The sequence below is a fragment of the Vigna unguiculata genome, chromosome 2, assembly GCF_037176805.1.
Source record: "Vigna unguiculata cultivar grain cowpea cultivar isolate G323 ecotype 2 chromosome 2, ASM3717680v1, whole genome shotgun sequence".
NCBI classification, from domain to species: domain Eukaryota; kingdom Viridiplantae; phylum Streptophyta; class Magnoliopsida; order Fabales; family Fabaceae; genus Vigna; species Vigna unguiculata.
In genome coordinates this window covers 4,476,474-4,493,865 of record NC_140793.1, presented here as the reverse complement: position 1 = coordinate 4,493,865, position 17,392 = coordinate 4,476,474, and the positions used below count along the sequence as shown (strand labels likewise).

The following is a 17,392-nucleotide window of genomic DNA, read 5'->3' as shown; positions in this document are numbered from 1 at the left end:
TATACCCAGGAGAACACAAATTATATCTGAGCCAAGGAACTCCAAGATCACACATGTCTACTTTTCTCTCCTCTTTTCCAATGTGTAGTCTACTCCAAAACTCTTCCGATGTGATGAAACGATGCCAGCAAGGAAGCCTGCAAAGCAATTCCGACGCCCAAGCTAGTTTTAGGACAAAAGAGATAGGATAGAATAAAAATGAACATGTGTTTCTTACCTCGTGAACAATGCCTTTTATACTACTTGGGTGAGCCTAACTTCATGGGCCTAGGGTTTGCGATGTTAACTGGTTTTGAGATTTCCTTAATTGATCTTTATTAGTCTAAATCCTTCTCTTATTCTTTCATTTGCTAGTAGGGATCTGTACCGACAACCATAATTCATTATATTTTAGTAGAGGAATGCTAGCCACCTTTAGAGTCGACGTTACCTTACCCCTTGTTTGTGTTAGACAATGTCGATGTTTCCTCTTCCACTTTACTATCGTCACTTAGTAATACTGTCACTTCTCTTATTCGGACATACTGGATTCCTCTTGATTATTGCATATACTACGTTTCTTGGGCTGGAGTGTATTCGACCTTCTGGTCTGAGATATACTTGACGGTCTGAGATATTTCCACCACCCACCACGTGGAGTTGATTATGTTCAAAGAGGGGTGACAAATTGTATTTACAATATTGCAATTTAGTTTACACAATTTTCGGTCTACCTTGGTAACTTATTTTGTTGCATCTACATTTTTACACTTTATGTTTATAGTTTCTCAAACACTTTTAGTTTAATCAATCTCCATCTTCACCATTGTCGTTCATCTTGATTATTTCTCTTAACTACATTTTATCTACATTTACTCCATTCCATTTCCATTTAAAAGTAAAAATAATACTATTAGTGGAAGGAAATGCTTGAATTCCTAATTGATATTCATATGAAGAGACAATACAGTGCATTAGAAAACTTTGTAAAATTGGTCTACATTATAAACGGTTTACACATAAACTGTGTTAAGTGTGGAATGCTCAATTAAACACTAATTTAAAATAAAGAACAATTATTTGGTAGTCTTGTTAAAAAAAGTCACATCTCGATTTGGTTCACTAAAAAATTATACCAAAATCCTCCCTGTATAAGAGAGCAAAGCATTTTACATCAGTTTATTTTATTTTATTTATTTTTGGATGGGCATGAAATTAAACTGTTAGGAAGCAACGGATATTAAGCTGAATTGTAAGGGCCTGAGCACACAAACAAACGGTCCATGTAGAGAAAAGACAAGTAAGGAGAATGAGGTCTTGGACAAAGACTATATGACAGAAGGAATTATTTATTTATATATATAAATAGTTGAGCTAAGTTGAGTTGAGAAGGCGCAGTTGTTAGGAGAGAGGGGTGAGTGAGGGAAGATGTTTCCGAGAGAGAATCATAGTAACGGCTATGAGCAGGTGGGTGGCATGGGTCACACCCATTCCCACATCCACAGAGAGCGAGTCCGTCGCGGCGCTCGCAGGTCACGTGGGTCCTCTTCCTCTCACTCTCTTAGGGTTTTGGAGCAATCACAACCGCACCACCACCGACCTCCCTGCACCGATTTCGACCTGGCCTACTTCCATTCCTACGCTCACCTCGGTATCCACCAGGAGATGATCAAGGTTCCTCTTCCTCTTCTTCTCTCATTTCCTCTCTCACCAACACTCTTTCTCTCTCTATTCACTTCATGCTTTCCGATGCAGGATCGCGTGCGTACTGAAACTTACAGGGAAGCAATCATGCAGCACCAGAGTTTCATTGCGGGCAAAGTAATTCATCTCTTTACCTTTTCCCTATTTTCCACGCCACCACCATTTCCTGTCACTGCAATTTAATTCATATGTTTTCGCTTTTTTTATTTTTTATTTACTCTGCAAATGTTCATTTCTGTTTCTTCACACAACAATGTGCATTATGAATTAATAAATAGTGCTCTGCATATGTCTGTACCATCTCATGTTTTCAAGAAGATTCAAGACTACGACAGCCGCACCAGGAATGATTCTCGAATAACCCTACTCCACTAATTGAACCTTAGTTAAACCTACTAAGTAAAAGCTCTGAACTTCTATTGCCGAATCCCTGTACAGACAGGACTTTTGAAACCCTAATGCTAGTATGGTACTTACAGAAATGCAAAACTTTGGTGAGAACTGGAATTCAGCTTCTATGTAATTAGTTATAGAAAGATTGAGGGAGAGATTTCGTAGTTCAACAAAAATGTATTAGGAGTACTTCCTTGATACTTTGTCTGTGGTCCAGCACTACCAATCTTAATTCCAATAGAACGTGCAACCCTATTGATAGGAAACTGGAATCAGAGTAGTAGCATTCTTTTTAACTGGAATGCACCCCTTGCTACTAATCATGGTTTCATGCGTTACACCTGATTTCATTTAGTCACGAAGTATATCTCTGCCTTTGAAAGGAATGTGCTGACCCTTTGACCAAACTCATTTCTGGAGATGCCTTTAAAAGGCGTGTTAGGAGTTTGGGACTGTGAAGGGTTGATACACTTCCAATAAAAGAACGAAGTATATGTTGAAAGGTTGCCGGTGGAATCGCGTCTATTGCAAATCCCCAGTACTCCTCTTTCAGTTTTCTCTTGTCACTATTGTCAGGAAACGGCACTTGCAATTTAAAAATTATGCTATAAGATGATGTTGTATCAAGCTTTATACGTAAATAAATAGAAAACTCACACTTACCAAAATGGAGACAAAAGCTAACATTAATTGTCTGCTTGCGTATCTCCTAATTGTCCCTCAAACCTTGCTTATCTTTTTATTCAATTTTACTAACGGAATCAGGTTTGATGGTTACTCCCCAAACTGACCCAATCCTATACTTCCTTCTTTTTCTTTTAAATGCCTTAAATTCCCTGCTGCCCTTGCCTTTTTCATCCTAAAGAACATTTTTCTTTTTGATGAGTGGGAGGCTAGTTCCTATCCTTGCATTCAATTATCCCGTTTATAAGCCTTATTAATGGAATGGAGTACATAGTTTTTTTTTTTTTTTAATGAAGATCTACTTATCATAACTATTAAATACGCAAATACGCAGGTTCTGTTTTTCATTTTGGAATACTTTCTATACGAGATATAGTAATGATAATTGCAAAAACATTATGCATCTATTTTCTATTTAATTGTTATTACAACCATTTTTTTACAGTTTATATGATCTGTGTGCTATGCATGTAAACTCAAAATTTGTAAAATTTGCTCAAAATTAATAACTTTTATAATTAACTATAAATTTTCATGGGTGTCTTAAACAAAAGATACAAGTAAACATGAACAATAGGAAAATACAAGCTTCCTAGATTACATTTCTAGTCATCATGTAATTACATCTTTGGACTTCAAATCTGGAAATTTAAATCTCAGAAATATCCCTCCAAAAAATCTTTAATGTATTTGTTACAAGGTATTTTTAAAATAAACACTTAATGGTTGCTGGCACTGCCACAACTGTAATAACAGTCCCTTTAGCAGGCTGGGACCTCCCCTCTCTGCTACACTGCTATAGACTCTTGGCCTAGATGGAGGACCTTTTTCAACTGAGGTAGGTCAGTACATTGCTGGCCGAACCTATGTGGAGGGCTTCTTGTTGGGGATTGTGTTATTGTACATTAACACATAAATGATATTTGTGTTATATATCAAATCATTGGTATCTCATGCTGTCATTCATAATTTGCTTGTTTTGCTAAGTTCTTCTGGATTGAGGTTTCTTATGGCTTTTCGTGTCCTCCCTGCTCCTTAATCATCTGCTTTCAGGTTGTGGTTGATGTCGGATGTGGTACTGGAATCCTTTCTATATTTTGTGCTCAGGCTGGTGCAAAACGGGTATAGTCTTTCAAAATAATGTTCATGTCATTTTAGTTAATACAAATGAATTGCCATTATACATTTTTGGTGATAAATGTAGTTTTTAATGAATTGCCATTATACAAACGATTAAACTCTTATACCTTCACAGCAATAATTCAACATTTAAACTTCATGATAGATTCGGCCACAAAATTGATCGGTGTTATTGCTGTGAAGGTCATGCATGCATGTTTTAGATTGCATAATTTGGAGATACTGTATGCATCATGCACAGGTTGCTTTTAGCGCTCTATTTCTTCATTTTTTCTTTTGTATCTCAACTTCTGTTCTATATTTTTATACAGAGGAAGATCTTATGCACTTTTATCTTTGGGGTTAATAATATATACTTCTATATTCTTGGAACTTTATACCCTTGTTTAAGCTTTTAATTTGCTTGTTTCAAACATTTTTTCCATCACTAAAGCATTTGACATGCATGATATTGTGGATGTTTGTGTTGCCAGGTGTATGCAATTGATGCCAGTGACATTGCCCTGCAGGTAATTGTCAATGATCATAGTTTTCATTTGGACCCCATTTAGTTTTCTTGAGGTTGAAACTATACTCAATTTTCTATTTGTTCCTATAGCACTATTACAAAAATGGGCCTTTCTTTTGGATCTTTTTAGATACATCCATGGATTTCCTAGCCACACTATTCCTTTTCAAAAAAGCACAAAACCTAAGGGAAGCTATCTGTGTATTGGCTTCCATGCCAGATTGAGTTCTAAAGGGCTATATAACCCAATGGATGTGTGATAAGAATACAATATTTGGGCTATTGTATCATTTTTTAGTTCAATTTATACTATATTAGCATCAGTAGCTGATACTGTATATGTAATCTACAATATGTATCCATGCAACGATAACCATAATTATGACTTACGGTAGAATGAAGAGTACTCATCTATAGCTGGCCAAATTGCAACCCGACCTGTAATTCTAACTGATCCCCTTTCTCTCTGCATCATTTTTCCCGAGGTCATGAAATATATTAGTTTTTTTTTTTTAATAACTTGTCTTTGAAACACTGCAAGAATCCTTTTTAAGCCTTTTCTGTTTCCTTTACCCATAAAGCTTTTGTAATAACAGTTGTTCTTGGAGGATCATTACAAATTTTTCTTGTAGAATTACATTACTTTGTATAACATTTTGTAATACCAGCAGTTCCTCTAGTTTTGTTTAATTTCATCTTTGTTTGGTAGGCTGTAGAGAGAAAAGAGTTGAATTCTTATGATGTGTTCTGTAATTTAAAGGTTGAGATTGTGAATAAGTTGTTTAAATGTTAGTAGCACATTTTTACCTTGAGTACTTGATTTCAATTAATTACTTTCTGTTGGGAGCAGGCAAATGAGGTTGTGAAAGCCAATAACTTGTCTGATGTTGTTGTTGTATTGCATGGACGAGTCGAGGTAGGCTCCTTTGGCCATTATATGCTTTTTATTTTTATTTATTTTTTCATTAACACTATATTTTATACCATAGTTTTACCTAGTTTGCGATACTCTTCAGTGTGTGTAATGGGTGCATGCTATAGTTGTCATTCCTAGATAGCGGAGAGGAGCGGCTGACCCTGGATAGGAGATACGGGGATGACCACTATTATAATATTTTATGTGCACAAACACACACACACATGCATATATATATATATATATATATATATATATATATATATATATATATATATATATATATATATATATATATATATATATATATGTATTAGAAGTATACATAAGCTGAAAAACAGAAAAGAAAACACAAAATTCATACAATAGTTGTAATTAATAGTAACTACTCATAGTACTTAACAAACCTAGATTATAGAGTCAAGATAAAATAAATATGAAACCTAAATTGTCAACTTATAGTACACTGATTCTTAATAATACTAATAAGAGAATAAAAAAATATGGAACTTAATAAAATTATTGAAACTTCAACTAAAAATAAAAACTAATGGAAGCAGAACAAGACTGATAAAAAATAACAAAATAAATAAGAAATTAAAAAACCAGAAACTGGGAAAAAGGCAAGCAGAACAAAAAAATTAATTAGAAATTGATTAAGAATGCAAAGGATATATATATATATATATATATATATATATATATATATATATATATAATTATGAATAAAAAATTGATATAAAAAATCAGAAACTAATTAAGAAATTTAAAAACCACAAACTAACATATAGGCAAGGGCAACACGAAAGACTAACAAGAAAATAAATACAAAAACTGAATTAGAAACACAAGATGAGTTTTTTTTTTTAAATAATAAAACCAAAAGACTGAATAAGAAAAAGGAGAGAATAACAGTGGTTTTAGAAAAACGGAATAGAAAAGGAAACAAAAAGAGAAAGAAGAAAGAGAAAAGAATTGAAGAGAAAAATACTTGTCACCAAGGAAGTTGGGTTTCTGGAGAGAGGGAGTCACTAGAGACAGGCAGTTGCTGGAGAAGGGGGCTTCTGGTGAGAAGAGAGGAGAGAATAGGTGCATGTTACTCGGTAACTCTTTCTTTGAGTAGCAAGCCAATTTCTCTATGTATATTTTGGCAGCCCCACTTTGTGATTTGCTCAGATATTTATCTTTTTTTTATTACCATCCCACATCAAAAGTATGATCCTGTGATTACATATATCTGTTGTGAATAGCCTTTTCTTTCCTTCATATTTTTTCCACCATCCTGCACAAAATGAAATGTGGGATTTAGGTGGCCGTAGGTTCTCCTACAACAAAGGCTATTATTGGTTATATGGTTCTATAGCTGTAGTTTCTCCTCTTTTTTATTTTTTTTTTCTTTTTCTCAAAACACAATGTGTATATTAATCTAGGCATTTAGCAGATTCTACTCTGAAATTTGTTGGTTTTTCCTTTTCTAACTTAATATTTTTTATTTAGAACAAGCTGTATAATTTTAAATTCACCATATGCTTTATGCAGGATGTTGAAATTGATGAAGAGGTGGATGTTATAATTTCGGAATGGATGGGCTATATGCTTCTATATGAGGTGCTTATTAGGATTTTTCTGGCTATTTGATCAAATATGTATTTTTGAATGTCGAAAGCTAAATCAATTTTTCATAAGATTAGAAGAGCCACACCATAAATGAAATTGAAATTAGGAAAAGCCTAATTTTGTATGGCTACTTTTGAAAATAGAAAAATGGAAATCCCTACAATTTTGTACACAAAATTGAATTTAAAATGTCAGTGGTGGAATAGGTTCTATACATGTTCCAGTGATTGGGCTGAAGAAAAGGAGAAATTGTCACTTGATTGGTGTAATTGTGGAAAAACAAAAAATTGTACTATTGTATAAATTCAAGTGAAAATGTTTTCTCATATTCAATTGTAATAGGTTGTCTGAAGTTTAAGTATCTGTGATGTGTTGTTTTATGAGATACATCAGATTAGTAGTATACAAGGAGCCTACGACAATTTTAGGAAGTTGTGAAAACTTATTCTTGGGTAGAAATTCTTGTGAATATGGGATTGTTTCTACATATACACTCCTAGTATCAATAGTATATGATACAGAATAAAAGTACAATCATGGGTTTAACACTTCCTAAAATCTATTCTTAGGTTGGATGTAATTTTTTCAAAGTTGTTGCTGTTCAGGTCCTTGGTTAGTATATCTGCAAGTTGACTGAGTGGATACATATGGTTGGCAAATCAAGCCAGTGTCTAGCTTTTCTTTGATATAATGTTTATCCATCTTGGCATGTTTAGTTCTATCATACTGCACTGGGTTGTGGGCTAAACTGGGTTGTGAGTAAAGTAACGGCTGATTTATCGTCACAATATAACCTCATAGGTTTATTCCACCTTATCATCAAATCTTCCAATATTAGAGCCGTAAAAGTTTATTCATTCCTTGGGTCATTGCTTGAAGTTTTGCTTCAGCCCTAGATTCGCTACCACACTCTCTGTTTTGCTCTTCCAAGTCACTAGGTTTCCACTGAGGAAGTTGTAATATTTCATCAGTTGACCTTCTATCCATAATTGATCCTACATAATCAACATCAGTGTACGCCATAAGGATTACTCTGTTGTGTTTGCACAAAATCCGTCTTATTCTTGTCCCTTTTAGAGACTGTACAATTCTAAGGTCAGCTTGTAAATGTGCTTCTTTTGGTTTGTGCATAAACTGTCTGAATAGGCTCGCAACAAAGGCAATGTTTGGCTTAGTGTGAGATTAAGTAAATGAGTTTGTCATCAAGTTTGTGATATTTTTCCTTGTCCACAACAACATTCTTCTTTGTACTTCCCAACTTTGTATTTGGATCAATTGGTGTATTTGCTGGTCTGTAGGTTGTGTTATCAATTTCAGGAATGTATTTTTGTTGAGATATGAAGATTCCTATCTCGGAATGGGTTGCTTCAATTGCCAAAAAATATTTGAGCTTTCCTAAGGTCTTGACTTCAAATTCCTTCACAAGGCACTGGCTTATTACTTTCTATTCCTCTTTGTCATCTCTGGTTACTTTATATAAGTACCCTAATAATATAGTTACTGCCCTCAATGATGAATGTTTGATAAGTAAAGTGTGGTCCCCTTGGCTTTGTAACCAATACCATGACTATGGTAAATCTTCCTAACCATGCTCTTGGTGATTGTTTCAACTTGTATAGTGCCTTCTTTTAACTTGTAAACTATTTTGGCACCAACCTATTTGCCATAATTAGGTGACTACTCCTTCTTTGAGGTCTCAATTTAGAAAATGCATTTTTTACATTGACCTGCTGCATATCCCAATCATGGTTTGATGCTAATTACAATATTACTTTGATCGTGCTCAATTTAGCAAATGGAACAAATGTCTCCAAGTAGTCACTCCATAGGTTTGAGTGAATCCTTTGACCACCAACCTTGCCTAATACATTCCAATGGTTCCATATTCATAAGATTAGAAAAGGCTACCTCATGTAAATGATGTTGGTTGGATTCTTAGGCAACGACAAATCCTGGAATGACTTTTTTTCTTGAATATACCAGATTTTTTGCCAAGTCACACCGTGATCATGCCTTATGATTATGTTAGACCTCAGGAACTACATGATACCAATAGAACGTTGAAAGTGTATTATATGAGAGGGTGTAGAAATAGGAATTAAACCTATTCCATTCTTTATCCTATCTGTTAGGATTTATGGAAGAGTTAGTTAGTTGGTTAAGTTGTTTACACCAGCCTTCTTTTAATAAGGTTTCTGTTTGAGGAGGGAGGAGTTATTTGGTTGGTTACAAACTGGATAGTTGAGTGTGAAAGGAATAGCCTTTGTGTTCTTGTTTTTTCTTGAAATTCAATAAACACGGGATAAAGCCCTTTTTGTCCCACCAGATTATGAGATTGTTTTTGCATATACAATCCTAGTAGTAAGAACAAGATACTGAAACGATATAGAAGGAAGAAAAATACACCAAGGATGATATAATACTTCCTAAACTTCATCAGCAACTTTCACGGTTGTGACAGGTTCTATACCATGTTCCAGTGACTGGCTAAAGAAAAAGAAATTGTCACTTGATTGGCATAACAAAAATTTTACAGTCATATAAATTGAAGCGAAAATTCTTTCTCACATTCGATTGTAATGGGTTCTTAAGATGTTTCAGTGGCGGCTATGAGTGGCTAAAGAAAAAAAGAAACTGCCGCATGATTAGTATAATTGTGGAAAAACATAAAAATGTACAATTATATAAAATATAAATTGAAGTGAAAATATTTTCTAATATTTTGATTGTACTAGGTTATGCATGTTCCAATGAATGGCTTAAGAAAAAAATATTGTCATTTGATTGGTATAGTTGAAGAAAAACAAAAAATGTACAATTATCTAATTTGATAGACCACAAGCTTATTGTTGAGTTTTATTTGGAAGCTGTGGAATCTGTATGATATTGCAGATAATCCAAATTTGTTTTTCCTTGGAGCTTCCTATTGTTATTATATTTATGTAATTTAGTAAATGTTTTTTAACTATGCAATAATACATCAACAGCACCAAATGACTACTGCTTATTTGACCCACGGACACAGACTCATGCACAAAACATGTTAGAGAGCAAGGGTAGTTGACATGTAATCAGTTGATTGTGATAGTTGACATATTATCGATTAACGCCCTGATGATATGCAACTTGTTTTGAGACATTTTATAATGCCATAGTTTTGGTGATTGGATCTTACTTTTATGAGATTCATTGAGATTTCCAGCATTAAACTGATTTGTCTGGTTGATTGTGATACGTACAGCTAGGAGAATATTATTTTTATTGGAAATAACCCAAATCATGCATATAAAAACCCTTGTCTCAAATTGGTGTTTTAGTAGGGTTAAGTCAAACTTAAATCCGAATGCTAAGACATTTCATAATTGTTGGATCCTGTTTGTTCTTTTTCCTTTTTAACCTCTAGCCAATTAAGAGTTTTAGGAGAATATTTGTCCTATTTTTTGGCCTGGGTCTCAGTGTTCACCTATTAACTTGAATGGGCTAGAATTTGACTGGTTCAATGATTTTCCAATCAAATTAGATGGTCCACTCTGTTTTTTGTAACTATCAAAGTTTTCATTTGATCTCATGTTAGTGTTTGGATTTATCAAAGAAAAGGTCGATGCATAATATCTCCAGGTAATGTAATATAATATCTATGGAGATGTAAAAACAGTGCTTGTGATTTATTGATATACTGTCTTTTTGAGTGGAAGAACCAAAACATTGAATGTCAGTTAGAATATGCTTTCCTTTCATTCTTTTTCCTCTTTATTTTTTTAGTCGGTGTTGGTAAAGGATGGCTGCTTCAGCATAAACTTAAATTTCTTAGCTTCTAACAGTAAATCCGCATTTTATGATTTATATTGGTTTGAAGATTTTTCTTCTCTTGTAGAGTATGCTTGGAAGTGTTATTAATGCTAGAGATCGATGGCTCAAACCTGGAGGTCTTATTCTTCCTTCAAGTGCAACGGTATCTCTATTTAAAATTTTAGCTTTAAATATTTTTGCTTATGCTATCGGGAATGCTTCTAAAAGGTTATTTTGTCTGGTAGAAGCGTGACCATATGCATATATATGATTCCTTATGCATGGAAGCTAGAATTGCCTGAATGTGATTGGGGGACTCATTGATTACATGATTTAGTTTATCTTTAATAATGATTTGACGTTTTGGTGTCTTATAAAAAATGCTGATACTTGTACTTCTCTCCAGTTGTACATGGCTCCTGTCACGCATACGGACAGATACAACGACAGTGTTGACTTCTGGCGCAATGTTTATGGAATTAATAGTGAGTGATCTACTTGTTGACAATATATGGCATACGAGATTGTTATGGAGGTTTGGAAATCAGTACTTGTGCAGACCTAAAACTCTATTTTGCTTATTTTTTCTTTGTGATTACTCTTCGTAATGAATATTGCCAGGTACTGTATATCTGCAGTTATTGTAATTTGGCAATATCTTTAAAATTGTTTTTTAATATATATTTTAAAACTTTTTATGCATTATTCACTTTTTTACTTTTATACATTATTTCCTTTTTAATTGGAAAAAGAGAAATAGTGTATAAGATTTAATAAAAAAATTTGTAAGGAAAATGAGAACAAAAAACATATAAACATGATAAGTATTTACAAATAAGTTATAATATGTTGTAAATAATTAATATGATTTTTTAGTACATTGTAATTATAATATATGTAATTTTATTACTTTTATAAAATATTTTGAATTGTGTTTATTTACTTTAATTTTAAATTTTATATGAATATTATGTTTTAATTTTATTTGGAAAATTTTTTATGAAATATTTATGGCATAATTTGTTGAATATAAATAGTATTTATGATATATATTATTGTATGTACTTTGTATGTGATTTATTTTGTGTATGGGTTATTCAAGATTTAGGGGGAAAATGTGGTTTTAGTCCCCTATACTTCTGGTCTGAAGTCCTTAAATTTTCTTATTCAAGATTTTTGTCCTTAAACTTTAAAATGCTTCTAGATTTTAGTTCCTTTTCACTACGAATTCATCTTATGTTTTTAAAATTTAGAAGGATTAAATTCATATTTTTTATACTTTTGAGAACAAAATTCATACATATGAAAATTGCATGGACTTAAAAATCTTTCCTTAGTTTTTATATAATATGTTACATGTAAATTTATATATAATATATCATTATTTACATCATAGATGAATGTAGTTATATATTATTATTAGTATTATATGTTATATTATAATATATGTAAATCTTATAAATGCATACTATCCTATTTTTGTTTCTTGATCCATCGTCTCCCCTTGTAGGCTAAGAACTTCACTATCCCAAGAGGATTGAAATAGTAGTTGAATAAGATAATCATATTCTTTATATTCATAAACTGATTAAAGTAGAATAAGATATGTATCTTATCACATTTTAAATACTGCTTTCTGTTGCAGTGTCTGCCATGGTACCATTAGCTAAACAATGTGCATTTGAAGAACCTTCAGTAGAGACAATAACTGGTGAAAATGTTTTGACATGGCCACATGTGGTAAGCTCACAATTGTTGTGGTTGCAGGCTGTATATATTTTGACTTCTCTTTGTAACCGTAAGATGTTGAAATAACATGCTTGTCTATTTAATAATTATGATTTCTGCAAGAGTTGTGGTTGGAATAAGGATTTGGTAAGCTTTTTCATGATACATTGTATAAGCATTATTAGTATTTGATAATAGTGTATATTTCACAATATGCTGAGAAGCTTTCTCCTTCTCCTTTTTTGTTAGATTTCGAATTATGTTGTACTTTTCTTTTTATTTGATCATTCGTGTCTCAATAATTATTTTTTTTATAATAAAAATTAAATCAGAGACAATAGCGTCTCAGCAATCAGCATTAGTTATTGTAGACGCAATAGAATGCAAATCATTTATCCTATTCTTACAATATTCCAAGCGAGTATGGCACTAGAAATAATTCACAGGAAGTTGTATAGCATCATTCAGTCTCAGGAATATCTGACGTGCATTACCACCCACTTGTATGTTTCTTTCGATTTTTGTCTTATTTAAGTATCACAGTCTGAAATCCAAAAGGACTGGTTGAAGTGGATTGTAGCCAGGCTGATAGTGAAATCTTAAATGAATGTGCAGTAATGAAATCAACATGTAGTAATGTCTCTAATTGCCCAATGGACTGAGTAAATCATTCAGTGATGAGGCTTGAAGAGAAATTTCTGAATTTTCAGCTACAAGTCCTGTACATTCTTATGTCAAATGTTATTTGGTAATAAAGTGTTTTCTCCTTTTCTGGAAGTTATCTGTCAATATGCTGAGCTTTGTACTGTATCTATTTTCTCTCTTTTAGATTTTTGTTGTCCTTTTCATTTGGGGAAAAAAGAAAGTTAAAGGGCGAGGGATGTTTTCCTCTTTCTCAAGTTGAGAATGCCACACGTTTCAGTGATGGATCACAGTGGTACTTCTTGATGGCATTCCAATAAAGGACAACTAGCTGGAAGGGTCATTATCTTCCCGTATTTTGTCCTAATTCCTCAAGTATTTTGAGCCTTTGTTACTTCTATTGATTTATTATATTTGCTCAGGGTCAGCAGTAATAATACTGATTTTACACCATTTATTTGACTATTGTGTGATGTTTAAGATCACTAAATGCAATATTTGATCAGGATGTCTCGTAGTCTTTGTTGTAAATACTCTATTTACTGCATGTGACATTTGTTTGTGTACTGCATGTTTGTTTCTTTATTTCAAAATTTCCCCTGTTCAGTATTCAGTATTATTTCTGAAAAAATATCGTTCATTTACAATTACAGGTAAAGTACATCGATAGTTATTCTGTTACCATCAATGAGTTGGAATCTGTAACAACCAAGTTTAAGTTCAATTCTATGATGCGAGGTATCTTCCTTTGTTTTGTTCTTCCTTTTCACTGGTTATTGGCCTCCTACATTTTTTCTTTACTGCTAGGCTTGTTAATTTCACAGTGCTCTGTTTTCATCCAATTTGCTACTGACAAATATTCTGAATTTCGTGTAATGTGTGATGATGATAACTGAAATTTGTTTCCTGTTTTCTCCAGCACCACTACATGGTTTTGCATTTTGGTTTGATGTTGAATTTAATGGGAATGCAATAGCATCAACCAATTACAATTCAACAACTTCGTTTATTGACAATCATCAGATGAATGGTAGTCAGAGGAAAAAGCGAACAAATCCAAATGAAGCACTGGTCCTGTCCACTGCGCCTGAGGACCCTCCAACACATTGGCAGCAGGTGCAGTGTTTATTTCTTCAATTTCCAATTTCAATGTTGTTCTAGTTTTATTGTTCAATGAATGTATACACAAGTGTTTTTGTCAATGGTTGTCTTAGCATCAATGAAAAATTAAAAATGTACAAGATGATATGGTTGCTTTGTATCCAGTACTTGAGTAATTCTATAGTTGAATACCAGCTACTTGCTTGTCACACTATATCCTATCACCTTACGATGTAGCACATTCGGTCCAAAATTACATTGAAGTGCAGGCATAAGAAAAAAAATTGCTAAGTATACTTGTAACATAGTTTTAGAGATTTTTAATCCTCTAAGTGCCACCTATCCTACTTCCCTTGAAAAAAATCTTTTGTAGATCAGATTGAGGGTATAGTAGTATATATATGTTGGTAATACTGTTCCTAAAGCAATTTTTTTGTAGATAAACTTTATGTGGGGCTCATAAATTTGAGCACCCTCTGTTTTATTAGTAGTGAGCGTGTTGCTAGAGTATATAACTTATATTGACAAGGGTAGTTGTGAAAACTGGAAAGCATGTTTTTCCTAAATCCAAATACGTTGGAGGATTGTATGGGAACTGTGAAATCAAAGCTTGAGCTTTTGGAATAGTTGGTTCATGGCAGTTCCCTTTTCTTATTTATGCTAGGTTTATATTATTGTTATTTTGACTTCTGGAATATTATATCCAAAATTGCATTTTCTTTTATGACATTATTTTTGCGTCTTGATCTTGCTGATTTATTTTGCAGACATTGATATACTTTTATGATCCCATAGAGCTGGAACAAGATCAACTAATTGAAGGTTTAGTGACCTTGTCGCAAAGCAGAGAAAATGCTCGATTTATGAATATTCACCTTGAATATACGTGAGTCGGAACAATTTTGTTTCCCTAAATACGGTAATTTTCTTAATGGATTTCTGACTTTTTTCCCTGGCATTGCAGTTCAGGTGGTCGATCGCATGTGAAAGAGTCTGTTATGAGATGATAGTTTAATTTCATGTACGTGAGCATTGTCTTTCGCATCAACATTCTCGGACTTTTCTGCATATATGTTTTCTGACTCCGTTTCTCCTAGAGAACTGTGGGTAGGTGTTTGTTCTTCAAAATCACTAATCTCTGCTTGCTAGATTAGAATGTAGCAACTGACGAACTTGTCAACGATAGAGTTAGGCCAATCAAATGCAATTTTGTTGTAATATACATCACTGAGGCGGATTACTATAAGCCTTTATCGTGGGGCTTTCGCGTTTTAATATCTCTTGGATTCTTATTGTAACATAGAGCTGTTTTTGAACTGTACATCGCGTACGTCTTGATATAGACTTCAATGTATCATCTTTGAGCATCGTTTCCATGTTTGGTGTACCCATTTTAAGATGAAACTAGTATTCTTTTTCTAAGACTAAAAAATTCAATCTTTAACCATACTTTCATTTGGAAATTTGTTGCACTTTCCAGAGTACTTTTTCCGAAATGAAAGAGGGTGTTGCTGAAATTTTGAGATGTAGGAAGCTGGTCCCCCAAACTTAACTTTAAATGTTTGAGTTTGATTGGGTCCATATTTTAGGCTATACTCTTGGAAAATAATCTTTGAAGTTTAGACTACTATAGTTTCAGGTTCTTACGTTTGCAGAGTGAAGGAAGTTTTATGATTAAAGCTTTGAAATTTAGTTTCAACATTTTAGAAACTAGATTGTGGAGCGTATACTGAACCAAAAATATGCTTGGAATTTTGTTTTTTCGTTTCAGTAACTGAATTCTGGGATACATAGGAAATCTAAATTTGGTTTGTTCCACATCTTCATATAAAGTGATGCAGTTGCATCGTACACCACACAATGAAGGGTATTAGAATTCTTCGTCATTTGCTGTCCAAATTTTGTCCACAAATTCGTACTTTGTATCTCGTATATGTGCATGTTTTCATAGTTTGCTCACTTTACCTTTATCACTTCACGCTTGAACTTAGGACCCCATCCTTGTGTCTTTAAGCACCTCCATCATCCCAACCCTTGTCTGCTTCAATCTTTACGTTCTGCAAACTGATAATGTGTATGCAAAGGACATTTTGGCCTTAGCCAATAAGGAGAATTTCTCATAGATTTATTATTTTTGAATTTAAGATCGAAGAAAGTTCTTTTAATTTATAAAGTGAGGATAGTTGAACTTATGATTCTGTACGAACTATTTTAACTCGTTATTATATTATTAAATCGGAAAAAACGATAATTATTTGTGATAAGAAAATCAGATTAAGAAAAACTAAAACTGTATGAACAGAGAGTATGCGCTTTTCTAGTTTGAAATTTCCCCAACGGACAACTAGAAGTATTGAACCAGATCATGAATTAAAGGAAAAATTTGAAAGAATTTTAAAAGCTTTTATATTTTCTGGATTGAATTAAAGTAACAGGGCAACTTAACTATCATCAAGAACAAACAAATGACGACTTAAGGAATTTTTAAGGAAAAACAATTTTCGCTTTTATTATTTTTGTTAGTTTGTTTAATATATATATATATATATATATATATATATATATATATATATATATATATATATATATATATATATATATTATGTGTGTGTGTGTCCAATTGAGAATTAAGGTTTAAGAATGATATAAAACTTTCTTTTTCTTATTTCTATATTTCAGCTTCAAACTTGTTAATATAGAAATATAACAATCAATTATTATACTAAAGATGTTTGTTTAGAGTTATATATAACCCAAGTCCTCTCAACATAACTAAGTACTCTCAACCACTTGAGCTAGTACTTTTCCATGCCACATCAAACAATATTTAATGTCATAAAGGCTCTTCCTACCCGTATTTATTAATTAATTAAGTATTTAATTAACTAATTTTCACGGGTCTTACAGAAATTGTATTACCTGGGTGGGATTACTATCTGATGCTTAAATGCATCTTCGTTCACATCTTTTATATTCCTCATCTCCCTTTCCCATGCTTGTGGGTGTGTGGCTGCAGCTGCTCTCCACATAAGACGTCTTAGACTTTTGGCTGGAAATTTCTTTCTGGAATTGGCATACAAGTGCTTTACACAGAAACGTTGATTAACTCTAGGCAGGAGTTCTTGTATGACTGGTAGCAGGCCCTCTGACAATATCATAAATAAAACAATAGGCTTGAGGAGAAAAAGATG

The 17,392-nt window shown here is 33.0% G+C and overlaps 1 protein-coding gene across 1 annotated transcript; it reads left to right on the top strand.

Moving 5' to 3' along the window:
• The first annotated feature begins 1,246 nt into the window (after nt 1-1,246).
• On the top strand, nt 1,247-15,577 carry PRMT6 (protein arginine methyltransferase 6). Its single transcript, XM_028059576.2, has 13 exons — nt 1,247-1,653; nt 1,735-1,800; nt 3,814-3,882; nt 4,374-4,409; nt 5,259-5,324; nt 6,864-6,932; nt 10,816-10,893; nt 11,137-11,215; nt 12,376-12,470; nt 13,754-13,838; nt 14,020-14,216; nt 14,969-15,087; nt 15,166-15,577. Exons 1-13 carry the CDS (start codon nt 1,408-1,410, stop codon nt 15,206-15,208), a joined length of 1,248 nt encoding a protein of 415 aa, XP_027915377.1. The 5' UTR covers nt 1,247-1,407; the 3' UTR covers nt 15,209-15,577.
• Nucleotides 15,578-17,392: the final 1,815 nt, after the last annotated feature.

Coding starts and splice junctions, on each gene's coding strand:
- PRMT6 (XM_028059576.2), top strand. CDS start 1,408: ATGTTTCCGAGAGAGAATCATAGTAACGGCTATGAGCAGGTGGGTGGC. Junction 1,654..1,734: donor TCCACCAGGAGATGATCAAG/GTTCCTCTTCCT, acceptor TTTCCGATGCAG/GATCGCGTGCGTACTGAAAC. Junction 1,801..3,813: donor AGAGTTTCATTGCGGGCAAA/GTAATTCATCTC, acceptor ATCTGCTTTCAG/GTTGTGGTTGATGTCGGATG.